General features: G+C 57.5%; 2 protein-coding genes and 2 non-coding genes across 7 annotated transcripts in view; 3 read left to right on the forward strand and 1 right to left on the reverse strand.

Annotated features, from left to right (window-relative positions):
- LOC147097448 (sorting nexin-22-like) overlaps positions 1–26774 on the reverse strand; it is a 65208-nt gene that overhangs the window by 32759 nt on the left and 5675 nt on the right. For 3 of the 4 annotated variants that reach the window (XM_085972441.1, XM_085972442.1, XM_085972445.1), the window contains exons 2-6: positions 23120–23203; positions 20873–20977; positions 19586–19680; positions 15605–15637; positions 13797–13858 (exon numbers count right to left, since the gene is read on the reverse strand). In XM_085972441.1, coding sequence (XP_085828567.1) covers positions 13797–13858; positions 15605–15637; positions 19586–19680; positions 20873–20977; positions 23120–23203 — 379 coding nt within the window. Of the gene's footprint in view, positions 1–12497; positions 13317–13796; positions 13859–15604; positions 15638–19585; positions 19681–20872; positions 20978–23119; positions 23204–26774 lie in introns of those variants that run through there. The other variant, XM_085972443.1, reaches the window with a different exon arrangement.
- On the forward strand, positions 3800–11905 carry LOC147097449 (peptidyl-prolyl cis-trans isomerase B). Its single transcript, XM_085972446.1, has 4 exons — positions 3800–3934; positions 4172–4265; positions 10066–10250; positions 11567–11905. The coding sequence occupies exons 2-4, from the start codon at positions 4223–4225 to the stop codon at positions 11687–11689; spliced, it is 351 nt and encodes a 116-aa protein (XP_085828572.1). The 5' UTR covers positions 3800–3934; positions 4172–4222; the 3' UTR covers positions 11690–11905.
- LOC147097450 (small nucleolar RNA SNORA79) lies at positions 3959–4101 on the forward strand. Its single transcript, XR_015074394.1, has one exon. It is a non-coding gene; the product is annotated as a small nucleolar RNA SNORA79 (small nucleolar RNA).
- On the forward strand, positions 9626–9769 carry LOC147097451 (small nucleolar RNA SNORA79). Its single transcript, XR_015074395.1, has one exon. It is a non-coding gene; the product is annotated as a small nucleolar RNA SNORA79 (small nucleolar RNA).

The following is a 26774-nucleotide window of genomic DNA, read 5'->3' on the forward strand; positions in this document are numbered from 1 at the left end:
GGGGGTTTGGAGGGGTGTCTGGGGGGGAGATTGGAGAGGGGTCTGGGGGGAGATGGAGGGGTGTCTGGGGGGGAGACATACTTGGGCTTAAAAATCAGTTCTACGGGAAATTTTCATCTGGCTGTGAATGAACTGAAAGAGAAAGCAAGAAGGGCTTTCTATGCCATTAAAAAATCAATCCAAATAGAAATCCCAATTAGCATTTGGCTCAAACTTTTTAATTCAGTAATTGAACCAATTGCACTCTATGGCAGTGAGGTGTGGGGACCGCTAACACAACAAGAATTTGCAAATGGGACAAACACCCAATTGAGATCCTACATGCAGAATTCTGTAAAAGTATCCTCCGGACTCAAAGGAAAACCGTAAACAATGCATGCAGGGCAGAACTAGGCCAATATCCATTAATAATCACTATCCAAAAAAGAGCCACCAAATTTTGGAAACACCTAGAAATGAGCAACCCCCAATGCTATCATTACGAAGCCCTGAAATGCCAAGAGAGGACCATAAAGAAGAATACCCTCAGTCAACTAGTCCCGGGACTCAGTGAAGTCACTACTAACAATAACCAGCCCCAGGACAGTGACAGCGTAACACACACAATTCGACCCAACACAATCGTCGCTAAGCAAAAGGAAAAATATCTGTCATATTGGGCAGAAACAACAAAAACCCAAAGCAAACTCAATTGCTACTTGGCCCTAAACAGACAATACAACATGGCTGATTACCTGACCATGGTAAAGGATAGCAAACTGAGAAAAACCTTGACAATGTACAGACTTAGTGAACGGGTTCGAATCTGGCCTCGGGTGACTGTGTGGAGTTTGCACATTCTCCCCGTGTTTGCGTGGTTTCCTCCGGGTGCTCCGGTTTCCTCCCACAGTCCAAAGATGTGCGGGTTAGGTTGATTGGCTATGATAAATTGACCCTTTGTGTTAGGGGGATTAAATACGTGGGGTTACGGGGATAGAGTGGGATATGTGTTGGTGTAGGGGTTACGGGGATCGGGTGGGATATGTGTCGGTGCAGGCTCGATGGGCCGAAATGGCCTCTATCTGCACTGTGGGGTTTCTGTGATTCTGTGATAGCCTGGCGATCGAAAAAGGTAGACACAGGCAGACCCGGCTACCAAGAGAGGACAGGATATGCTCTCACTGCAGTCAGGGAGTGGTGGAGACAGAGATACACTTCCTCACAGCTTGTAGAAAATATCAGGGCATAAGGGAGAATTTCTACCCAAAATTCACAAAAATATGCCCGGAATTCAGAAATTTGAATGACGACCAAAAACTCCCATACCTACTAGGGGAAGAGAGAAATTGTGTAACACTAGCGGCACACTATGTTACAGCTTGCCATAAACAGAGGGACAACCACTAAATATAAGAAAAGAGTATATACAAATTATATGAATGTATATTTATACACTCGGGGATATATCTGTTTGTACACTATGGATAGATCTGTATTTTTGTGTACAACCATGAATGTTTTTCGATGCTTTGGCAACATAAGATGTAACTTGTCATGCCAATAAAGCGATTTGAATTTGAGATGGAGGGGGGTCTGCGGGGGGGAGATTGGATGGGGTCTGGGGGGGAGATTGGAGGGGGGGTTCTGGGGGGGAGATTGGAGGGGGGGTCTGGGTGGGGGGGGAGATTGGAGGGGGGTCTGGGTGGGGGAGATTGGAGGGGGGTCTGGGTGGGGGGGGGAGATTGGAGGGGGGTCTGGGTGGGGGGGGGAGATTGGAGGGGGGTCTGGGTGGGGGGGGGAGATTGGAGGGGGGTCTGGGTGGGGGGGGAGATTGGAGGGGGGTCTGGGTGGGGGGGAGATTGGAGGGGGGTCTGGGTGGGGGAGATTGGAGGGGGGTCTGGGTGGGGGAGATTGGAGGGGGGTCTGGGTGGGGGGGGGAGATTGGAGGGGGGTCTGGGTGGGGGGGGGAGATTGGAGGGGGGTCTGGGTGGGGGGAGATTGGAGGGGGGTCTGGGTGGGGGGGGGAGATTGGAGGGGGGTCTGGGTTGGGGGGGAGATTGGGTGGGGGGGGAGATTGGAGGGGGGTCTGGGGGGGAGATTGGAGGGGGGGGTCTGGGTGGGGGGGAGATTGGAGGGGGGGTCTGGGTGGGGGGGAGATTGGAGGGGGGGTCTGGGTGGGGGGGAGATTGGAGGGGGGTCGGGGGGGAGATTGGAGGGGGGTCTGGGGGGGGGAGATTGGAGGGGGGTCTGGGGGGGGAGATTGGAGGGGGGGTCTGGTGGGGGGGAGATTGGAGGGGGGTCTGGGGGGAGATTGGAGGGGGGTCTGGGTCGGGGGGGGAGATTGGAGGGGGGTCTGGGGGGGAGATTGGAGGGGGGGTTTTGGGGGGAGATGAAGGGGGGGAGATGAAGGGGGGATGGGGTCAGGGGGGGTTTTGGGGGAGATGGAGGGGGGATGGGGTCAGAGGGGGGTTTTGGGGGGAGATGGAGGGGGTGGGGTCAGAGGGGGGGTTTTGGGGGGAGATGGATGGGGTCAGAGGGGGGGTTTTGGGGGGAGATGGAGGGGGTGGGGTCAGAGGGGGGGTTTTGGGGGGAGATGGAGGGGGGTGGGGTCAGAGGGGGGGTTTTGGGGGAGGATGGGGATTGAGGGGGGGGTAGAAACATCGAAGATAGGAGCAGGAGTAGGCCATTCGGCCCCTCGAGCCTGCTCCGCCATTTAATGAGATCATGGCTGATCATCCAAATTCAGTACACTGTCCCTGTTTCTCCCCATATCCCTTGATCCCTTTAGCCATAAGTGGGGGAATGGGGGGGGTGGAGATTGGGGGTCTGGGAGATGGAGTTCTGGAGATGGGGGGGGGAAAGCAGTTTGGCTCCTGTAATTCAGTGTCATCTGGTTAACAATTACCCTGTCCCTATTAGATTAATTGCAGCCTTACCGCCCCCCCCGTGTTCAGTTTCCCCGGGGGGTCAATGGAAGCTGGCTGGCTGGCGCTGGGAGAGGACGAGCATTGTTGGGGCCTGTGATGTGATTTTCTTTGTCCTGCAGTATTCCCGGACTCTCCTCTAGCCCGGGGAGGGCAGGCTGTCCTTGTCCCAGCATCACTTCCTCTGCAAGCTGTAAATGAAATTTCCTTCAGCTGTATGTGATGCTCCTTGCACACCGCATCGCTCGGTGTCTCGGTCCCCTCCCTGGCTCTGGGGGAGGGCCGTGTTTGCTGCACAGCTCCTGTTAGATTGAGCAATGGGAAGATATTGCCTTCAAAATGAATTTTAACCTTTCCCTGGGCGATCTTGTGGAGAGTGCCAGGTATGGAGTTATTACCGTATCAGGGAGATTTGGCAGCCACAGTAACCGTGGTTGCTGCCAGGCACCTTGGAATGAGCGAGCACACCGCACAGACTTGGAGTCTAACCAGGGCAGCTCTGCGCCTCCTCTGATCACAGCCCACTCTACTCCCAGCTGATTTAAAACTAGAAAATTCCTCTCTTTACCCCCCCCCCCCCCCCGCACTACAGCGAGATGGGGGCCAGGGCAATGTTCCCACTAATTTATTATGAACTTTAAGGGACTGCATGGAGCACTTCATTTCTTTCACATGCCCGGTTATTTCCATTGTAAAGCCAGAGCCTGTGCAGGACCTCCAGACTGCTGCGTGCCCACGTGGCTTAAGGGGAACATTGGTCCAGGGTGTGTGGAGTGAGGTCAGTCGTGGTTAATGGATCTCTTGGGGCTCCGCCTTGTTCAGAGGCTGACTGGCCCTGTGTGCGTGTACTGCTGGTTGAGTGGTGGTGTGCTCCTGCCCAGTGTGAGCTCACTGCAGTCTGATTTCCCCTCCTGTAGGTGTATTTTGATATCAAGATCGGCGATGAGGATGCGGGTCGTGTAGTGTTTGGTCTTTTTGGGAAGACTGTTCCGAAGACGGTTGAAAACTTCGTTGCTTTGTCGACAGGGGAGGTGAGTATTTCTCCATTTTCCCCACGATGACTGTTCCTCCTGCTGCCCAAGCTCCGGCTTCAGGATTTTATGTCATCGGAGATGAAACCTGACTCTCTTCACTCGGAGCGCACCGGGACAGCCGGAATTGTCCATCTGCGCTCTGAATTTTGCGGAGTCAGACACGCGCATACACGCTCGCTCTGGGGTCGGGCTGCTGTTAGTCCCCCCGCTTAATCACTCCTGCTTTCTCTGCAGAAAGGCTTTGGCTACAAGGACAGCAGATTCCACCGCGTGATCAAAGAGTTCATGGTCCAGGGAGGAGACTTCACCCGTGGAGATGGCACTGGTGGTGAGTGTGGTGATCACACGGCGTGTGTGGGGGTGACCTCACGCTGTGTCATAGAAACATAGAAGATAGGAGCAGGAGTAGGCCATTCGGCCCCTTGAGCCCGCTCCGCCATTTAATGAGATCATGGCTGATCATCCAAATTCAGTACCCTGTCCCTGCTTTCTCCCCATATCCCTTGATCCCTTTAGCCTCAAGAAATATATCCAACTCCTTCTTGAATATATTTAATGAATTGGCCTCAACTGCCTTGTGTGGTAGAGAATTCCACAGGTTCACCACTCTCTGGGTGAAGAAATTCCTCCTCATCTCTGTCCTAAATGGCTTACCCCTTATCCTTAGACTGTGACCCCTGGTTCTGGACTCCCCCGCCATCGGGAACATCCTTCCTGCATCTAGTCTGTCTAGTCCTGTTAGAATTTTATAAGTTTCAAGGAGATCCCCTCTCATTCTTCTAAACTCTTAACGAATATAAGCCTAATCGACCCAATCTCTCCTCATACGTCATTCCTGCCATCCCAGGTATCAGTCTGGTGAATCTTCGCTGCACTCCCTCCATGGCAAGAACATCTTCCTCAGATAAGGTGACCAAAACTGCACACAATACTCAAGGTGTGGTCTTACCAAGGCCCTGTACAACTGCAGCAAGACATCCTTGCTCCTGTACGCAAATCCTCTTGCTATGAAGGCCAGCATACCATTTGCCTTAACCGCCTGCTGCACCTGCATGCTTACCTTCAGCGACTGGTGCACAAGGACACCCAGGTCTTGTTGCACGTCCCCTTTTCCCAATCTATTTCCGTTCAGATAATCTGTCTTCCCGTTTTTGCCACCGAAGTGGATAACCTCGCATTTATCCACATTATACTGCATTTGCCATGCATCTGCCCAATCACCCAACCTGTCCAAATCATACTGGAGTTTCTCTGCATCCTCCTCACAGCACACACACCCACCCAGCTTTGTGTCGTCTGCAAACTTGGAGATATTACATCTAGTTCCCTTGTCTAGATCATTAATATATATTGTGAATAACCAGGGTCCAAGCACCGATCCCTGCGGTACCCCACTAGTGACTGCCTGCCACTCGGAAAAAGACCCGTTTATTCCAACTCTTTGCTTCCTGTCTGCCAATCAGTTCTCTATCCAAGTCAGTACCTTACCCCCAGTCCCATGTGCTTTAACTTTGCATGCTAATCTCTCATGCGGGACCGTATCGAAAGCCTTCTGAAAGTCCAAATACACCACATCCACTAGTTTTCCCTTATCTATTCTACCAGTTACATCCTCAAAAAAATCCCAGTAGATTAGTTGAGCACGATTTACCTTTTGTAAATCCGTGTTGACTTTGTCCGATCCTGTCAGTTTTCCAAGTGCTCTGCTATTACATCTTTCATAATGGACTCTAGCATTTTCCCCACTACCGATGTCAGGCTTACTGGTCTATAATTCCCCGTTTTCTCTCTACCACCTTTTTAAAATAGTGGGGTTACATTAACTACCCTCCAATCCATGGGAACTTTTCCTGTGTGGGGGGTGACCTCGCGCTGTGTCGTGTGTGTGGGGGGAGGTGACTTCGCGCTGGAGCTAATAAGCCGCATGGGCAAGGCATTCCTGATCTGGAAACAGCAACAGAACTCGAGAGCAAGAAAGCAGCTCTACAGAAGCCTGAAGGCCGAGGTCCAACAAAAAACTCGCGACCTAAAGAACAGATGGTGGGTGGAGAAAGCGCAGGAGATCCAGCAGCTAGCCGACAACCACGACGTGCGTGGATTCTTTAGCGCAGTCAAGACCACACCTACGGCCCAAGCACCCAAGGTCCTACCCCACTGCGGGCCAAGAACGGAGAGGTACTCATCAAGGACAGAGGCAGCCAGTGCCCGCTGGAAGGAGCACTTCGATCTCCTTAACTGCGATTCTGTCTTCGACGCGAGTGTCCTCAACTCCATCCCACAGCATGCTACCCGTCACCATCTCGGCACAACCCCAGCCCGGCAAGAGGTTGAAAAGGCCAGCCGACAACTGAAGAACAACAAGGCCTCAGGAGCAGATGGAATCCTCGCCGAGGTACTAAAGCATGGCGGAGAAGCACTACTGGCGTGAATTCATGAACTCATTTCTCTTATCTGGAAGGAGGAGAGCATGCCAGGGGATCTCAGACGCCGTAATTGTGACCATTTTCAAGAAAGGTGACCAGTCCAATTGCGGTAATTACAGAGGAGTTTCCCTGCTGTCTGCCACAGGGAAAGTCGTCGCAAGAATCCTCCTCAATCGCCTTCTCCCAGTGGCCGAAGAGCTCCTCCCAGAGTCGCAATGCAGATTCCGCCCACTAAGGGGCACAATGGACATGATCTTCACCGCACGTCAATTACAAGAGAAATGCAGGGAACAGCACCAACTGCTGTACATGGCCTTCTTTGATCTCACAAAGGCCTTCGACACTGTCAACCGTGAGGGATTATGGAGTGTCCTCCTCAAATTCGGCTGCCCTCAAGTTTGTCACCATCCTCAGCCTACTTCATGACGACATGCAAGCCGTGATCCTGACTAACGGTTCCATCACAGACCCAATTCACGTACGAACCGGGGTCAAGCAAGGCTGTGTCATCGCACCAACGCTCTTCTCAATCTTCCTTCAGAATCACAGAAACCCCACAGTGCAGATAGAGGCCATTTCGGCCCATCGAGCCTGCACCGACACATATCCCACCCGATCCCCATAACCCCTACACCAACACATACCCCACCCTATCCCCGTAACCCCATGTATTTAATCCCCCTAACACTAAGGGTCAATTTATCATAGCCAATCAACCTAACCCGCACATCTTTGGACTGTGGGAGGAAACCGGAGCACCCGGAGAAAACCCACGCAAACACGGGGAGAATGTGCAAACTCCACACAGACAGTCGCCCGAGGCCGGATTCGAACCCGGGTCCCTGGCGCTGTGAGGCAACAGTGCTAACCACTATGCCACCGTGCTGTCCTTGCTGCAATGCTCCATCTCACCCTCAGTAAGCTACCTATTGGAGTGGAGCTAATTTACAGAACAAATGGGAAACTGTTCAACCTCCGTCGCCTCCAGTCCAGATCCAAGGTCGTCCCATCCTCTGTCGTCGAATTACAGTATGCAGACAACGCTTGCGTCTGCGCTCAGAGGTCGAACTCCAAACCATTGTCAACACCTTCACCGAAGCGTACGAGAGCATGGGCCTTACACTAAACATCCGTAAGACAAAGGTCCTCTACCAACCTGCCCCCGCCACACAGTGCTGCCCCCCGATTATCAAAATCCACGACAAGGCCTTGGACAACGTGGACCACTTTCCATACCTCGGGAGCCTACTGTCAACAAGGGCAGACGTCGACGACGAAGTCCAACACCGCCTTCAGTGTGCCAGTGCAGCCTTCGGTCGCCCGAGGAAGAGAGTGTTTGAAGACCAGGATCTCAAACCCGGCACTAAGCTCATGGTCTACAGAGGAGCAGTGCTACCCGCCCTGCTGTATGACTCAGAGACATGGACCATGTACAGCAGGCACCTCAAAGCACTGGAGAGGTACCAACGCTGCCTCCGCAAGATCCTGCAAATCCATTGGCAGGATAGGCGCACCAATGTCAGTGTTCTTGCTCAGGCCAACATCCCCAGCATCGAAGCTTTGACCACGCTCGATCAGCTCCAATGGACGGGCCACATCGTCCGCATGCCCGATACGAGGCTCCCAAAACAAGCGCTCTACTCGGAGCTCCGGCACGGCAAGGGAGCCCCAGGTGGGCAGAGGAAACGCTTCAAGGACACCCTCAAAGCCTCCTTGAAAAAGTGTAACATCCCCACCGACACCTGGGAATCCCTGGCCCAAGACCGCACAAAGTGGAGGAGAAGCATCCGGGAAGGCGCCGAACACCTCGAGTCTCTTCGCCGGGAGCAAGCAGAAGCCAAGCGCAAACAGCGGAAGGAGCGCACGTCATCCCAAGCACCCCACCCACCCGCCCCTTCAACCACCGTCTGCCCCACCTGTGACAGAGACTGTAGGTCCCACATTGGACTCATCAGTCACCTGAGAACTCATATTTTTAATGTGGAAGCAAGTCATCCTCGGTCCCGGGGGACTGCCTAAGAGAGAGGGGGGCGACCTCGCGCTGTGTGTGGGGGGGGGGGGGCGACCTCGCCCTGTGTGTGGGGGGGGGGCGACCTCGCCCTGTGTGTGTGTGTGGGGGGGGGCCGACCTCGCCCTGTGTGTGTGTGGGGGGGGGCCGACCTCGCCCTGTGTGTGTGTGTGGGGAGGGCCGACCTCGCCCTGTGTGTGGGGGGGGCCGACCTCGCCCTGTGTGTGGGGGGGGGGGGCCGACCTCGTCCTGTGTGTGTGGTGGGGGGGGGGCCGACCTCTCCCTGTGTGTGGGGGGGGGGGGCCGACCTCGCCCTGTGTGTGTGGGGGGGGGGCCGACCTCGCCCTGTGTGTGTGGGGGGGGGGGCCGACCTTGCCCTGTGTGTGGGGGGGGCCGACGTCGCCCTGTGTGTGTGTGTGGGGGGGGCAACCTCGCCCTGTGTGTGTGGGGGGGGCGCGACCTCGCCCTGTGTGTGTGGGGGGGGGGCGACCTCTCCCTGTGTGTGGGGGGGGCGACCTCGCCCTGTGTGTGTGTGTGTGTGTGGGGGGGGGCGACCTCGCCCTGTGTGTGTGGTGTGGGGGGGGGCGACCTCGCCCTGTGTGTGGGGGGGTGGGGCGACCTCGCCCTGTGTGGGGTGGGGGGGGCGACCTCGCCCTGTGTGTGGGGGGGGCGACCTCGCCCTGTGTGTGGGGGGGGGGGGGCGACCTCGCCCTGTGTGTGTGTGTGTGTGTGTGGGGGGGGGGGGCGACCTCGCCCTGTGTTGGGGGGGGCGACCTCGCCCTGTGTGTGTGTGTGTGGGGGGGGGGCGACCTCGCCCTGTGTGTGGGGGGGGTGGTGCGACCTCGCCCTGTGTGGGGTGGGGGGGGCGACCTCGCCCTGTGTGTGGGGGGGGGCGCGACCTCGCCCTGTGTGGGGGGGGGCGACCTCGCCCTGTGTGTGGGGGGGGGCGCGACCTCGCCCTGTGTGTGGGGGGGGGGCGACCTCACCCTGTGTGTGTGTGTATGTGTGTGTGGGGGGGGGGGGGGCGACCTCGCCCTGTGTTGGGGGCGGGGTGACCTCGCCCTGTGTTGGGGCGGGGCGACCTCGCCCTGTGTGGGGGGGGGGGCGACCTCACCCTGTGTGTGTGGGGGGTGGGGCAACCTCGCCCTGTGATTGTGGGGGGGGCGACCTCGCCCTGTGATTGTGGGGGGGGCGACCTCGCCCTGTGTGTGTGGAGGGGGGGGGGGCGACCTCGCCCTGTGTTCTGTGTTTTCCCCACGATGACTGTTCCTCCTGCTGCCCCAAGCTCCGGCTTCAGGATTTTATGTCATCGGAGATGAAACCTGACTGTCTTCACTCGGAGCGCACCGGGACAGCCGGAATTGTCCATCTGCGCTCTGAATTTTGCGGAGTCAGACACGCGCATGCACGCTCGCTCGCTCGCTCTGGGGCTGAGCTGCTGTTACTCCCCCAGTTAATCTCCTTTCCCTGTGGAGTACCGTGTGCCTCAGTGATTCATTGCTCTGACATTTCTCTTCAGTCAGTTTGACTTTATCTCCCAATGTACTTGTTCCAAACGCCTTACCAAATGCACTCTGATCTTCCCTGGTGCCGGTGTGGCTCCCGTGGGTTGATGCAGACATTGAGGCTGTTTCCAGTTGAGAGATTGGACTAACACTTTCTATCTCCCTCTCCCGTCTCCAATCTCCGTCATACAGGGAAGAGCATCTATGGTGACCGTTTCCCCGATGAGAACTTCAAGCTGAAACACTACGGGCGTGGCTGGGTCAGTATGGCCAACGCCGGCAAAGACACCAACGGTTCCCAATTCTTCATCACCACAGCCAAGACCGGGTGGCTCGATGGAAAGCACGTCGTGTTTGGCAAAGTCATCGAAGGATATGTAAGGATTCTGATTCCTGGCCGCTTGTCCTGTGTGTATGAGAATGAAAGCTGGCAGGATGTTGCCCCCCACACTGCTGGGGCAACACCTCAACTCGGTGTACCCGCCTTAGCTCTGTACCCCTGGCTACCGGTGCTGACACTCACTGGGCACCTACTCCCCGTGACTTTGCTGTTCCTCGTTTACCTACTGCATTGATTGAGCGCTCGCTGTGCCTGCACCAGCCAGGTACCAGAGCCTCGGCGGCGGAGTTGGGGGAGTCGGTAGCGTGTTTGGCGAATAGCTGGAGTGGCGGACGGTCACTGGCTGCGCCGATCCACGTCTGGCTCAGATTCCTGCTGAAAAGCAGCAGCGGGGGTGGGATCTGTTCTACCGACGGCCCAGAGAGAGCCTGGGGCCCTGCGGTTCACTCCCGGCGAGAGCCTCCCACCGAGCTGTAGGGGGCGGGGTGGGGGCATAGCAGCACCTCCAACTTAGGAGTGTGTTTTCTCCCCCCCCCCCCCCCCCTTTGCCCAAGAGGCTGCTTTGGGCTGGGGGCTCTATACTGAAGGCTGCACTCGTGTCATTGTGTGGTGATTCTCTCTCTTGGATATTAACTCATTGGGTGGGAGGCTGTGCCCGTCTCGCTCTTACACTGCGCCTTTAACATAGTAAAACTTCCCACGGCGCTTCACAGGACCGTGACCAAACAGTTTGACACCGAGCCACATACGGAGATATTAGGACAGGTGACCAGGAGCTTGGTCAAAGAGGTCGGTTTTAAGGGGGGTTTAGGGCCCAGGCAACTGAAGGCACGGCTACCAATGGTGGAGTGAAAAATAGGATGCACAAGAGGCCAGAATTGGAGGAGCGCAGAGATCTCGGAGGGTTGTGGGGCTGGAGTGGGTTACAGATGGGGAGGGGCGAAGCCATGGAGAGATTCGAACATGAGGATGAGAATTTTGAAATCTTGGTGTTGCTGGACTGAGAGCCAATTGTAGGTCAGCGAGCACAGGGGGTGATGGGTGAACGGGTCTCGGTGCGAGTTAGGACAGGGGGTGATGGGTGAACGGGACTCGGTGCGAGTTAGGACAGGGGGTGATGGGTGAACGGGACTCGGTGCGAGTTTGGACAGGGGGTGATGGGTGAACGGGACTCGGTGCGAGTTAGGACACGGGGGCAGAGTTTTGGATGAGCTGAAGTTTACAGAGGGTGGAAGCTGGGAGGCTGTCCAGGAGTGTGTCGAGTCTAGAGGATGATTGCGCCGGATGCGGGGGTCTGTGTTGAATGGATTCCTTGTGTTTTGAAAATGTAACGCTGCCTGTATTTTGTTGCAGGAGATTATACAGAAAATTGAGGCTTTAAAGACAGACAGCAGAGATAAACCATTGAAGGACGTGGTCATCGCCGACTGCGGGAAGATCGAGGTGGACAAACCCTATGCCATTGCCAAAGAGTGAGCCGTCTGCTGGTGATGGGCCCTCTGCCCAGGCATGATGCTTTCAGCGCCAGTGGCCAAGCTGGGAGATACCCGTTTCACTTTATCCCAATCCTGGGCTTCCAGCCTTTGTAGATATCCGAACATTCCAGGAGCTCTGGTTATCAGCTTTGTAAAAAGAAAACACAACCATGCAGACTGTCCACAGCACCAATAAACGTCGCTGGGTTTTCTAATAGACTGGTTTATGGTGGTGTGTGTGGGCCAAGGGAGGCCCCTCCTGGGGCGTGGGAGACACGCCTGATCACATTCTCTGCACAGGCTGGGTTTTTCTCTCGTGTGTTCTGGGAGTGTCGGTGCTGGTGGCAAAGCTTCATTCATTGCGGTGGATGTGGGGAGGGGGTCATCACTTAGAACACTGACGGCAGTGGTTCAAGGGTCTGGGAGTTCTAGGACATTGGCTCATTGAATAGGCTCCTGCGCTTAGAGGGCATGATTGGTAAACCAATACCCACAGCTGGGATAGCTCAGATTGGACAGTGTGCTCCTCAACACTCATTCCTTGGGGGGAAAGAGGAGTGAGAAAATAGAGGGTTATACCAGTGATGAGAACTGAACCGGAGTGATCACTTCGCCAAGGCGGGTGTGTGTTTACTGTCCGAGGCTCCATGATCCTGCCCCCCTGGGCAGCGGGTCCCTTCTTTTTCCACCCCCCCCACCCCCCAACCCCCTCGCCTGCAGTTGCAGCACCCACCATGGCCGGTTACTGCTGGGTCTGACTGGCCCAGACAATCTGCCAATCCACACAGCATCTTCACCCAAGTCACAGCAGCAAACATTGATACATTTAATGTTATTTTATAAATGAAACACATGCGTTCATAGTGCTGAGAGCCAGTTACAGAGATCAAACAATACTTGGAGTGAAGTTTATCTGCACTCTACCCTGTTCTATACACAGTGCCAGATTAAAAACTTTACTAAAGTGAAATTTGCTGATTTGAAAAAAACCTCAAACAATGTCCATCAAGAAAAGTGAAACACTCCCAGGGCAGGTACAGCACGGGTGAGACACAGAGTAAAGCTCCCTCTACACTGTCCCATCAAACACAAGATGTGCCTTAATCTCAGATCAGTAACTACTACCATCACTGTGACATTTTGTTCACTTCTCTCACTAACTTGCCTGTGATTGTGAGATTATTGATGGGTCTGAGATGGGATTGCTCAATTCATTTCATATACAGGCAGCTGATGACGGTCAATAATCCCTTAATACGGCACTACCTGTTAACCCAGGGGTGAAAGCTGAGTGACTCTGCACCACCCACTTATCGTGCCGTCTGATGCTCATAATCCTCTCCCCCTTAACCCAGGAAGTGCACATCTTAACCTTCGAAGTGCACGGTAAACGGGAGTGGAAGAAATGGGGTTCAGTAACATTCAATAACGTGCCTCAGGAGTGTTTGAACAAGGCAGCTTTCAAAATAAATCTTAGTGAACGAAGCTGTGTCAGACAATGCTCTCTGGTCCTGGAATGTGGAGTCTCACTGTTCCAGCGCCGTCCGGTTCATTATGGGTTTCGGAGTCGGAATCGGTCAAGTACAGTCCCTGAAGAACACCCGCCACAATCACATTCGGGAGAAGGTCTACAAAAGCAAGGAGAGCGGGTGAGTCCTGGCCAGGCACCATCCTGATTTCAGGGGTCAGATTGACCCAGGGCACCCCCTTGAATAATAAATAATCCCAGCACCTTATCAGATGGGAATGTTGCAAAGCTTCCCAGGGTGAATTAGTTTTAGAGCTTGGCATACCAGCACCAGCCCCCAGACTACACTGGGATCAATTAATTAGTGTGTCGAGAGAGGAAGGATGTCTCAGTCTTCGAATACTGTAGTCGGATCTTTTAACATCTGGCCTGACTGCTACACCACACGAACGTCTCAACGATAAGGCAACCCCCTCCGACAGTGCGGCGCTCCCTCAGTACTGCCCCCTCCGACAGTGCGGCATTCCCACAGTACTGACCCTCCGACAGTGCAACGCTCTCTGTCCTGTCCCTGACTACAGTTCCTCCTCGCTTCTGAATTGCTCATTTACAACAATCATCCGCCCCCTCTTCACATTACCTGTCGTAGCCGGATGAGCAAAGGCATCCTTCGTGAAACTGACCACCTGCCGACGGTAATACCTGTAACGAGCGGATAGACATATAAGTGTGAAAATTAGAGTGTTAAGTCCTTATTTCCCACTGAGCTGTACCTTCCCTGGGAGTGTTTGATGCGACAGTGTAGCGGGAGATTTTTAACAAAAATTTGACACCGAGCAACATGAGATATTAGTACAGGTGGCCAAAAGCTTGGTCAAAGATAGGCTTTAAAGGAGGCGAGAGGGGTTTAGGGAGGGAATTCCAGAGTTTCGGGTCCAGGCAGCTGAAGGCACGGCCGCCAATGGTGGAGCGATTACAATCGGGGTTGCACGAGAGGCCAGAATTGGAGGAGTGCAGAGATCTCGAAGGGTTGTAGGGCTGGAGTTGGTTACAGAGGGGGTGCCATGGACACGGGGTTGTAGGGCTGGAGGAGGTTACAGAGGGGGTGCCATGGACGCGGGGTTGTCAGGCTGGAGTTGGTTACCGAGGGGGTGCCATGGACGCGGGGTTGTCGGGCTGGAGTTGGTTACCGAGGGGGTGCCATGGACACGGGGTTGTCGGGCTGGAGTTGGTTACCGAGGGGGTGCCATGGACGCGGGGTTGTCGGGCTGGAGTTGGTTACAGAGGGGGTGCCATGGATGCGGGGTTGTCGGGCTGGAGGAGGTTACAGAGGGGGTGCCATGGACACGGGGTTGTCGGGCTGGAGTTGGTTACCGAGGGGGTGCCATGGACGCGGGGTTGTCGGGCTGGAGGAGGTTACAGAGGGGGTGCCATGGACGCGGGGTTGTCGGGCTGGAGTTGGTTACAGAGGGGGTGCCATGGATGCGGGGTTGTCGGGCTGGAGGAGGTTACAGAGGGGGTGCCATGGATGCGGGGTTGTGGGGCTGGAGGAGGTTACAGAGGGGGTGCCATGGATGCGGGGTTGTCGGGCTGGAGGAGGTTACAGAGGGGGTGCCATGGATGCGGGGTTGTCGGGCTGGAGGAGGTTACAGAGGGGGTGCCATGGACGCGGGGTTGTCGGGCTGGAGGAGGTTACAGAGGGGGTGCCATGGACGCGGGGTTGTCGGGCTGGAGGAGGTTACAGAGGGGGTGCCTTGGACGCGGGGTTGTCGGGCTGGAGGAGGTTACAGAGGGGGGTGCCATGGATGCGGGGTTGTCGGGCTGGAGGAGGTTACAGAGGGGGTGCCATGGACGCGGGGTTGTGGGGCTGGAGGAGGTTACAGAGGGGGTGCCATGGACGCGGGGTTGTCGGGCTGGAGGAGGTTACAGAGGGGGTGTCATGGACGCGGGGTTGTCGGGCTGGAGGAGGTTACAGAGGGGGTGCCATGGACGCGGGGTTATAGGGCTGGAGTTGGTTACAGAGGGGGTGCCTTGGACGCGTGGTTGTCGGGCTGGAGGAGGTTACAGAGGGGGTGCCATGGACGCGGGGTTGTCAGGCTGGAGTTGGTTACAGAGGGGGTGCCATGGACGCGGGGTTGTGGGGCTGGAGGAGGTTACAGAGGGGGTGCCATGGACGCGGGGTTGTCAGGCTGGAGTTGGTTACAGAGGGGGTGCCATGGACGCGGGGTTGTCGGGCTCGAGTTGGTTACAGAGGGGGTGTCATGGACGCGGATGAGAATTTTGAATTCGAGGTGTTGCCGGACCGGGAGCCAGTGTAGGTCAGAGAGCACGGGCGATGGGTGAACGGGACTTGGTGCGAGTTAGGATACCGGTTTTAGATGAGCTTTACGGAGGGTGAAAGCGGGGAGGCCAGCCAGGCAAGCTGCACAGGAGGTTCCTTGTGCTTACCTGTAGTTTTGCAAGTCAAGTTCATCCAAGACACTGAAAGAAAAGGAATTATATTAGATCTTAATTGGCTAAGTGACTGGAAACAGAGTAGTGGTGAACAGTTTTTCAGACTGGAGGAAGGTCTACAGTGGTGTTCCCCAGGGGTCGGTTCTAGGACCACTGCTTTTCGTGATGTATGTTAATGACTTAGACTTGGGTGTGCAGGGCACAATTTCAAAATTTGCAGATGACATAAAACTTGGAAGTATAGTGAACAGTGAGGAGGATAGTGATAGACTTCAAGAGGACAGACAGGCTGGTGAAATGGGCAGACACGTGGCAGATGAAATTTAACACAGAAAAGTGCAAAGTGATACATTTTGGTTGAAAGAATTGGGAGAGGAAATATAAACTAAAGGGGGTGCAAGGACAGAGAGACCTGGGGGTATGTGTGCACAAATCATTGAAGGTGTCAGAGCAGGTTGAGAAAGTAGTTAAAAAAGCTTACAGGATTCTGGGCTTCATGAATAGAGGTATAGAGTACAAAAGTGTGGAAATTATGATGAACCTTTATAAAACACTGGTTCTGCCCCAACTGGAGTATTGTGTCCAATTCTGGGCATCGCACTTTAGGAAGGATGTGAGGCCTTAGAGAGGGTGCAGAAAAGATTTACGAGAATGATTCCAGGGATGAGGGACTTCAGTTACGTGGTTAGACTGGAGAAGCTGGGGTTGTTCTCCTTAGAACAGAGAAGATTACGAGGCGATTTAATAGAGGTGTTCAAAATCACGAGGGGTCTAGACAGAGTAGATAGAGAGAAACTGTTCCCATTGGCGGAAGGGTCGAGAACCAGAGGACACAGATTCAAGGTGATTGGCAAAAGAACCAAAGGCGACATGAGGAAAAACTTTTTTACGCAGCGAGTGGTTCAGATCTGGAATGCACTGCCTGAAAGGGCGGTGGAGGCAGATTCAATCCTGGCTTTCAAAAGGGAATTGGATAAGTATCTGAAGGAAATAAATTTGCAGGGCTACAGGGAAAGGGCGGGGGGGTGGGACTGGCTGAAATGCTCTTGCAGAGAGCCGGCACGGGCTCGACGGGCCTCCTTCCTTACTGTAACCATTCTATCAGAACAAAGTGACAGAAACAGAAAAACTCCAATCTCTATCACAAATTCTCTTGTCTGCACTACCTTGCTCAGTGCTCTCCTGAACTTTTCCTCTGTTATTCCTTGGCTCCTGATCCCCCATCCTGTACAATTGTTCCTTCCTAAAGTGTGGTGCCCAGAATTGGACACAATGCTCCAGCTGGGGCCTAACCAGTAATTTAAAGGTTTAGCAGAACTTCCCTCCTTTTGTACTCTGTGCCTTTATTTATGAAGCCCAGGATCCCGTATGCTTTAACAGCCTTCTCAACATGTCCTGCCACCTTCAATGATTTGTGTACATATCCCCCAGGTCTCTGTTCCAGCACTCCCTTTAAAATTGTACCCTTTAGTTTATGTTGCCTCCCCTCACTTCCCTCCATCCTTCCTACAATCTACAGGCGTTTGAAACCCAACTTGGAGATCTCGGAACCACTCCGCCATTTACCCAGATTTCACCTGGGCACAGCTGTTACTGGACATCAGAACAGCGCACACTTCAAGTAGACGAGAAAACCATCCAAGGGGCAGAGTCAGGGGAGTCACCACAGACAGGACTGAGATCGATGGATCTTTGTTGGGTAAACGATGTGGAGCAAAGGTGGGTAAACAGAGTTGAGGAGGCTCGATGGGCTGAATGGCCTCCTGTCCCTGTGTCTATGGCCAAGGACCTGCTCGACACACACCGGGTCCGACACTTTTGGTTCTTGGACAGTACTGGGCTGCAACATTGCTGCTCCCACACCCCGTCGCACCGTAACCAGAGCCAGTGCCCCGTCGCACTGTATCCAGAGCCAGTGCCCCGTCGCACTGTATCCAGTGCCCCGTCGCACTGTAACCAGAGCCAGTGCCCCGTCGCACTAACCAGAGCCAGTGCCCTGTCGCACTGTATCCAGTGCCCCGTCGCACTGTAACCAGAGCCAGTGCCCCGTCGCACCGTAACCAGAGCCAGTGCCCCGTCGCACTGTAACCAGAGCCCCGTCGCACTGTAACCAGTGCCCCGTCGCACTGTAACCAGAGCCAGTGCCCCGTCGCACTGTAACCAGAGCCAGTGCCCCGTCGCACTGTAACCAGAGCCAGTGCCCCGTCGCACTGTAACCAGTGCCCCGTCGCACTGTAACCAGAGCCAGTGCCCCGTCGCACTGTAACCAGAGCCAGTGCCCTGTCGCACTGTAACCAGAGCCAGTGCCCCGTCGCACTGTAACCAGTGCCCCGTCGCACTGTAACCAGAGCCAGTGCCCCGTCGCACTGTAACCAGAGCCCCGTCGCACTGTAACCAGAGCCAGTGCCCCATCGCACTGTAACCAGAGCCAGTGCCCCGTCGCACTGTAACCAGAGCCCCGTCGCACTGTATCCAGAGCCGGTGCCCCATCGCACTGTATCCAGAGCCAGTGCCCCGTCGCACTGTAACCAGAGCCGGTGCCCCATCGCACTGTAACCAGAGAGCTGTGGAGGCTGGGTCATTCAATATATTTGAATATATCCAAAGATGCACGACCCTCAGAGGTGTAGACGGGGAGGGGGGCGGGGGAAAGTGGGCTGTCCGGATTGTTTAAGTAGAGGGACAAATATTGGCCAGGACACCAGGGAGAACTCCCCTGCTCTTCTTCGAAATAGTGTCATGGGATCTTTTACCGCCTGGGAGAGCAGACGGGGTCTCGATTTAACATCTCAGTTTAACGAAAGATGGCCCCTCTGACAGTGCGGCGCTCCCTCAGTACTGCCCCTCTGACAGTGCGGCGCTCCCTCAGTACTGCCCCTCTGACAGTGCGGCGCTCCCTCAGTACCGCCCCTCCGACAGTGCGGCGCTCCCTCAGTACTGCCCCTCCGACAGTGCGGCGCTCCCTCAGTACTGCCCCTCCGACAGTGCGGCGCTCCCTCAGTACTGCCCCTCCGACAGTGCGGCGCTCCCTCAGTACTGCCCCTCCGACAGTGCGGCGCTCCCTCAGTACTGCCCCTCCGACAGTGCGGCGCTCCCTCAGTACTGCCCCTCCGACAGTGCGGCGCTCCCTCAGTACTGCCCCTCTGACAGTGCGGCGCTCCCTCAGTACCGCCCCTCCGACAGTGCAGCGCTCCCTCAGTACTGTGCCTCCGACAGTGCAGATGCACTCGATGTCCAAAGCCCCAGGAATCCTCTGTTGGCCTGGCACTGGACCACACGTCACTCCCGGGAACACGGAGCTGCCATTCCTCGGTGTGGCCACCAGGTGGAGCATTCGGCTTCGTGCAGTAAGTGGGAGATGGGGAAAAGCTCCAACACATCAGGGTCAAACGATCCCAGGCTTCAAATATAGTTAGTTATTTAGAGTCAAATAATTTGTGACTCTCTAACTGACCCTTCCAAGTCTCTCCGTCATAGGAGCAAAAGTCGGCCTCTCGAGCCTGCTCTGCCATTCAATAAGACCATGGCTGATCTTCTACCTCATCTCCACCTTCCCGCACTATCCCCATATCCCTTGATTCCCTTAATATTCAAAAATCTATCGATCTCTGTCTTGAATATACTCGGACTGAGCCTCCACAGCCCTCTGGGGTAGAGAATTCCAAAGATTCACCACCCTCTGAGTGAAGAAATTTCTCCTCATCTCAGTCCTAAATGGCCGACTCCTTATTCTGAGACTGTGACCCCTGGTTCTAGACTCCCCATTTCTCCTCTTCTAATCACCTTATCCACCTCGATTAGATCACTCTTTAATCTTCAGTACACAAGGGATTACAAGCCTGGTCTCTGCAGTCTGTCCCCATATCGATGCCGTTTATCTGTCCTGCGGGCGTGCTCCCGGTGTCAATAATCAGCCCCGGAAAAGCAGGGAGTTGAATGTAAATGATTCCCAAGATCCAAGAGTGAGGGACTGACCTCAAAGTGTTTCTCTGCTTTCCGGACGGGATGTGTTTGATGCTGAGGAAGTCGAGGATCTCCCGGGGCACCTGCTGACTGTCACACACGAGGCCCTGTGTCCCAGAGAGAGAGAGCGGTCAGTGAACACAGGAAGCGTCCCATCTCCCTGCAAACCATTACATTCCCGGGCACACCAACAACATTCCCAGTCATGTTTTTGCGCCGTGCGGCCCCTTTAACAGGCTGTGCGGCCCATTCAAAATTCCATGCATGCACGGTTCCTTCAGTTTAAAAGCTGGCTCACCAGTTGTGCGGGACCTCGGAGCAGTGAAAGGAAAAACTGCCCACAATACTCGACCTGGTCACCTCCCCACTGCTTTCAAAACCCTTCTCTTGGGGTGCAGCGCTCCCTCGGTACTGCCCCTCCGACAGTGCAGCACTCCCTCAGTACTGCCCCTCCGACAGTGCGGCGCTCCCTCAGTACTGCCCCTCCGACAGTGCGGCGCTCCCTCAGTACTGCCCCTCCGACAGTGCGGCGCTCCCTCAGTACTGCCCCTCCGACAGTGCGGCGCTCCCTCAGTACTGCCCCTCCGACAGTGCGGCACTCCCTCAGTACTGCCCCTCCGACAGTGCGGCACTCCCTCAGTACTGCCCCTCCGACAGTGCGGCGCTCCCTCAGTACTGCCCCTCCGACAGTGCGGCACTCCCTCAGTACTGCCCCTCCGACAGTGCGGCACTCCCTCGGTACTGCCCCTCCGACAGTGCAGCACTCCCTCAGTACTGCCCCTCCGACAGTGCGGCGCTCCCTCAGTACTGCCCCTCCGACAGTGCGGCGCTCCCTCAGTACTGCCTCTCCGACAGTGCGGCGCTCCCTCAGTACTGCCTCTCCGACAGTGCGGCGCTCCCTCAGTACTGCCTCTCCGACAGTGCGGCGCTCCCTCAGTACTGCCCCTCCGACAGTGCGGCACTCCCTCAGTACTGCCCCTCCGACAGTGCAGCGCTCCCTCAGTACTGCCCCTCCGACAGTGCGGCGCTCCCTCAGTACTGCCCCTCCGACAGTGCGGCGCTCCCTCAGTACTGCCCCTCCGACAGTGCGGCGCTCCCTCAGTACTGCCCCTCTGACAGTGCGGCACTCCCTCAGTACTGCCCCTCCGACAGTGCAGCGCTCCCTCAGTACTGCCCCTCCGACAGTGCGGCGCTCCCTCAGTACTGCCTCTCCGACAGTGCGGCGCTCCCTCAGTACTGCCCCTCCGACAGTGCGGCGCTCCCTCAGTACTGCCCTGGGCCCCTCTCTCTGGGTCTCACCTGTAAATATGCCTCCAATCCCGTCCTCTTCTGCTCCAGGGCCTTGGGACGCCGATTCAGGCCTCGCTTCGGGGGGAAGTCAGGTGTTTTTGTTGTCTTTTTCAACTGTTGGAAACAGAAACAAGAAAAGAGCCTCAACCTGGGAACAGCCAGCCGAGCGAGACCCCTCACAGCAGGGCTGCACCGTGAGGGGGTGCAGAGACAGCCACCGTGGGGCAGGGAGGGCCCAGCGAGACCCCTCACAGCGGGGCTGCACCGTGAGGGGGTGCAGAGACAGCCACTGTGGGGCAGGGAGGGCACTGCCTTCTACCAACGGACCATGATCGTCGTCTACCCCGGGTGAGATGCCCACAACAATGGGGGTAGCGCCCATGCGGTACTGTATGTGGGAGCAAGCCCACCTGTTGCCCCCTCAGCTCCATTAGCCGGGGAGACGGGGCTGGGCTGGGTGTTTGTGTGCGGTCACGGGGGGTCAGCTCTATCACCGACTCTGCTGTGTTGTGTTACCGTGCTAATTTTGCCTGCACTCAAATAAACCTGTAACTCGAGCCCGCTGACAGCACAGGGCTGCAAGTAGGTCTTGCTTCCAAGACATTCCTTCACTGGCACCAGGGTCCCGCACTCCCCGGTCACAATCTGCTCGCTGCCAACGTCAGGACTGTTATAACCAGGACCGAGAGCAGCACTGGAATCTGTCCAAAGTCCCGCAGACAGACTGCAGGCAAGTGACCTCCCAGGAATGGGCACCACGAACACAGCCAGCTCATCAAACTAAAGGGATTAGTCCGAGAAATGTTAGTGCCAGGGAATGGAACACTCTCCTACTTTAAACACAGTCGCAATACAGAGCCCACCCAGGGCAGGTACAGCACGGGTTAGATACAGAGTAAAGCTCCCTCTACACTGTCCCATCAAACACTCCCAGGGCAGGTACAGCACAGGTTAGATACAGAGTAAAGCTCCCTCTACACTGCCCCCTCAAACACTCCCGGGGCAGATACAGCACGGGTTAGATACAGAGTAAAGCTCCCTCTACACTGTCCCATCAAACACTCCCAGGGCAGGTACAGCACGGGTTAGATACAGAGTAAAGCTCCCTCCACACTGTCCCATCAAACACTCCCAGGGCAGGTACAGCACGGGTTAGATACAGAGTAAAGCTCCCTCTACACTGCCCCATCAAACACTCCCAGGGCAGGTACAGCACGGGTTAGATACAGAGTAAAGCTCCCTCTACACTGCCCCATCAAACACTCCCAGGGCAGGTACAGCACGGGTTAGATACAGAGTAAAGCTCCCTCTACACTGTCCCATCAAACACTCCCAGGGCAGGTACAGCACGGGTTAGATACAGAGTAAAGCTCCCTCTACACTGCCCCATCAAACACTCCCAGGGCAGGTACAGCACGGGTTAGATACAGAGTAAAGCTCCCTCTACACTGTCCCATCAAACACTCCCAGGGCAGGTACAGCACGGGTTAGATACAGAGTAAAGCTCCCTCTACACTGTCCCATCAAACACTCCCGGGGCAGGTACAGCACGGGTTAGATACAGAGTAAAGCTCCCTCCACACTGTCCCATCAAACACTCCCGGGGCAGGTACAGCACGGGTTAGATACAGAGTAAAGCTCCCTCTACACTGTCCCATCAAACACTCCCAGGGCAGGTACAGCACGGGTTAGATACAGAGTAAAGCTCCCTCCACACTGTCCCATCAAACACTCCCGGGGCAGGTACAGCACGGGTTAGATACAGAGTAAAGCTCCCTCTACACTGTCCCATCAAACACTCCCAGGGCAGGTACAGCACAGGTTAGATACAGAGTAAAGCTCCCTCTACACTGCCCCCTCAAACACTCCCGGGGCAGATACAGCACGGGTTAGATACAGAGTAAAGCTCCCTCTACACTGTCCCATCAAACACTCCCAGGGCAGGTACAGCACGGGTTAGATACAGAGTAAAGCTCCCTCTACACTGTCCCATCAAACACTCCCGGGGCAGATACAGCACGGGTTAGATACAGAGTAAAGCTCCCTCTACACTGTCCCATCAAACACTCCCGGGGCAGGTACAGCACGGGTTAGATACAGAGTAAAGCTCCCTCTACACTGTCCCATCAAACACTCCCAGGGCAGGTACAGCACGGGTTAGATACAGAGTAAAGCTCCCTTTACATTGTCCTATCAAACACTCCCAGGGCAGGTACAGCACGGGTTAGATACAAGGGGTTTCTGCTCCGGACTCACCTTTTTGTGAAGGGCTTGGAAGTCTCGGTACCGACGATCCACCGAGTGCTTCCGCCCATTGGTGAGAACCTCGACCCGGAAAACCTGCAACAAGAAACAGTGTTAGTGGCTGCAGCCTCGGGACACGGGGAACTGACCGACTCCGGCCTCGGGGAACTGACCGACTCCGGCCTCGGGGAACTGACCGACTGCGGCCTCGGGACACGGGGAACTGACCGACTCCGGCCTCGGGGAACTGACCGACTGCGGCCTCGGGGAACTGACCGACCCCGGCCTCGGGACACAGGGAACTGACCGACTCCGGCCTCGGGGAACTGACCGACTCCGGCCTCGGGACACGGGGAACTGACCGACTCCGGCCTCGGGACACGGGGAACTGACCGACTCCGGCCTCGGGGAACTGACCGACTCCGGCCTCGGGACACGGGGAACTGACCGACTCCGGCCTCGGGACACGGGGAACTGACCGACTCCGGCCTCGGGACACGGGGAACTGACCGACTGCGGCCTCGGGGAACTGACCGACTCCGGCCTCGGGCCTCGGGGAACTGACCGACTCGGGCCTCGGGGAACTGACCCACTCCGGCCTCGGGGAACTGACCCACTCCGGCCTCGGGGAACTGACCCACTCCGGCCTCGGGGAACTGACCCACTCCGGCCTCGGGGAACTGGGAACTGACCCACTCCGGCCTCGGGGAACGGGGAACTGACCGACTCGGGCCTCGGGACACAGGGAACTGACCGACTCCGGCCTCGGGGAACTGACCGACTCCGGCCTCGGGGAACTGACCGACTCCGGCCTCGGGGAACTGACTGACTCCGGCCACGGGGAACTGACCCACTCCGGCCTCGGGGAACGGGGAACTGACCCACTCCGGCCTCGGGGAACGGGGAACTGACCGACTCGGGCCTCGGGACACAGGGAACTGACCCACTCCGGCCTCGGGGAACTGACCCACTCCGGCCTCCGGGAACGGGGAACTGACCGACTCCGGCCTCGGGACACGGGGAACTGACCGACTCCGGCCTCGGGACTCGGGGAACTGACTCACTCCGGCCTCGGGGAACTGACCGACTCCGGCCTCGGGGAACTGACCGACTCCGGCCTCGGGACACGGGGAACTGACCGACTCTGGCCTCGGGACACGGGGAACTGACCGACTCCGGCCTCGGGGAACTGACCGACTCCGGCCTCGGGGAACTGACCGACTCCGGCCTCGGGACACGTGGAACTGACCGACTCCGGCCTCGGGGAACTGACCGACTCCGGCCTCGGGGAACTGACCGACTCCGGCCTCGGGGAACTGACCGACTCCGGCCTCGGGACACGGGGAACTGACCGACTCCGGCCTCGGGGAACTGACCGACTCCGGCCTCGGGGAACTGACCGACTCCGGCCTCGGGGAACTGACCGACTCCGGCCTCGGGACACGGGGAACTGACCGACTCCGGCCTCGGGACACGGGGAACTGACCGACTCCGGCCTCGGGGAACTGACCGACTCCGGCCTCGGGACACGGGGAACTGACCGACTCCGGCCTCGGGGAACTGACCGACTCCGGCCTCGGGGAACTGACCGACTCCGGCCTCGGGACACGGGGAACTGACCGACTCCGGCCTCGGGACACAGGGAACTGACCGACTCCGGCCTCGGGGAACTGACCGACTGCGGCCTCGGGGAACTGACCGACCCCGGCCTCGGGACACAGGGAACTGACCGACTCCGGCCTCGGGGAACTGACCGACTCCGGCCTCGGGACACGGGGAACTGACCGACTCCGGCCTCGGGACACGGGGAACTGACCGACTCCGGCCTCGGGGAACTGACCGACTCCGGCCTCGGGACACGGGGAACTGACCGACTCCGGCCTCGGGACACGGGGAACTGACCGACTCCGGCCTCGGGACACGGGGAACTGACCGACTGCGGCCTCGGGGAACTGACCGACCCCGGCCTCGGGCCTCGGGGAACTGACCGACTCGGGCCTCGGGGAACTGACCCACTCCGGCCTCGGGGAACTGACCCACTCCGGCCTCGGGGAACTGACCCACTCCGGCCTCGGGGAACTGACCCACTCCGGCCTCGGGGAACTGACCCACTCCGGCCTCGGGGAACGGGGAACTGACCCACTCCGGCCTCGGGGAACGGGGAACTGACCAACTCGGGCCTCGGGACACAGGGAACTGACCGACTCCGGCCTCGGGGAACTGACCGACTCCGGCCTCGGGGAACTGACCGACTCCGGCCTCGGGGAACTGACCGACTCCGGCCTCGGGACACGGGGAACTGACCCACTCCGGCCTCGGGGAACGGGGAACTGACCGACTCGGGCCTCGGGACACAGGGAACTGACCCACTCCGGCCTCGGGGAACTGACCCACTCCGGCCTCCGGGAACGGGGAACTGACCGACTCCGGCCTCGGGACACGGGGAACTGACCGACTCGGGACTCGGGGAACTGACTCACTCCGGCCTCGGGGAACTGACCGACTCCGGCCTCGGGGAACTGACCGACTCCGGCCTCGGGACACGGGGAACTGACCGACTCCGGCCTCGGGACACGGGGAACTGACCGACTCCGGCCTCGGGGAACTGACCGACTCCGGCCTCGGGGAACTGACCGACTCCGGCCTCGGGACACGTGGAACTGACCGACTCCGGCCTCGGGGAACTGACCGACTCCGGCCTCGGGGAACTGACCGACTCCGGCCTCGGGGAACTGACCGACTCCGGCCTCGGGACACGGGGAACTGACCGACTCCGGCCTCGGGGAACTGACCGACTCCGGCCTCGGGGAACTGACCGACTCCGGCCTCGGGGAACTGACCGACTCCGGCCTCGGGGAACTGACCGACTCCGGCCTCGGGACACGGGGAACTGACCGACTCCGGCCTCGGGGAACTGACCGACTCCTGCCTCGGGACACGGGGAACTGACCGACTCCGGCCTCGGGACACGGGGAACTGACCGACTGCGGCCTCGGGGAACTGACCGACTCCGGCCTCGGGCCTCGGGGAACTGACCGACTCGGGCCTCGGGGAACTGACCCACTCCGGCCTCGGGACACGGGGAACTGACCGACTCGGGCCTCGGGGAACTGGCCCACTCGGGCCTCGGGGAACTGGCCCACTCGGGCCTCGGGGAACTGGCCCACTCGGGCCTCGGGGAACTGGCCCACTCGGGCCTCGGGGAACTGGCCCACTCCGGCCTCGGGGAACTGGCCCACTCCGGCCTCGGGGAACTGGCCCACTCCGGCCTCGGGGAACTGGCCCACTCCGGCCTCGGGGAACTGGCCCACTCCGGCCTCGGGGAACTGGCCCACTCCGGCCTCGGGGAACTGACCCACTCCGGCCTCGGGGAACTGACCCACTCCGGCCTCGGGGAACTGACCCACTCCGGCCTCGGGGAACTGACCCACTCCGGCCTCGGGGAACTGACCCACTCCGGCCTCGGGGAACTGACCCACTCCGGCCTCGGGGAACTGACCCACTCCGGCCTCGGGGAACGGGGAACTGACCCACTCCGGCCTCGGGGAACGGGGAACTGACCCACTCCGGCCTCGGGGAACGGGGAACTGACCCACTCCGGCCTCGGGGAACGGGGAACTGACCGACTCGGGCCTCGGGACACAGGGAACTGACTGACTCCGGCCTC

This window comes from Somniosus microcephalus, chromosome 32, assembly GCF_052327205.1.
Source record: "Somniosus microcephalus isolate GS21.2 chromosome 32, FLI_Smic_1.0, whole genome shotgun sequence".
Taxonomy (NCBI): Eukaryota; Metazoa; Chordata; class Chondrichthyes; order Squaliformes; family Somniosidae; genus Somniosus; species Somniosus microcephalus.

Bases quoted from the DNA above. Each gene is read 5' to 3' on its own strand.
- LOC147097449 (XM_085972446.1), top strand. From the start codon at position 4,223: ATGGTCCAGGGAGGAGACTTCACCCGTGGAGATGGCACTGGTG. The intron at 4,266-10,065 runs GTGAGTGTGGTG...TCCGTCATACAG, and splicing joins CCGTGGAGATGGCACTGGTG to GGAAGAGCATCTATGGTGAC. The intron at 10,251-11,566 runs GTAAGGATTCTG...ATTTTGTTGCAG, and splicing joins GCAAAGTCATCGAAGGATAT to GAGATTATACAGAAAATTGA.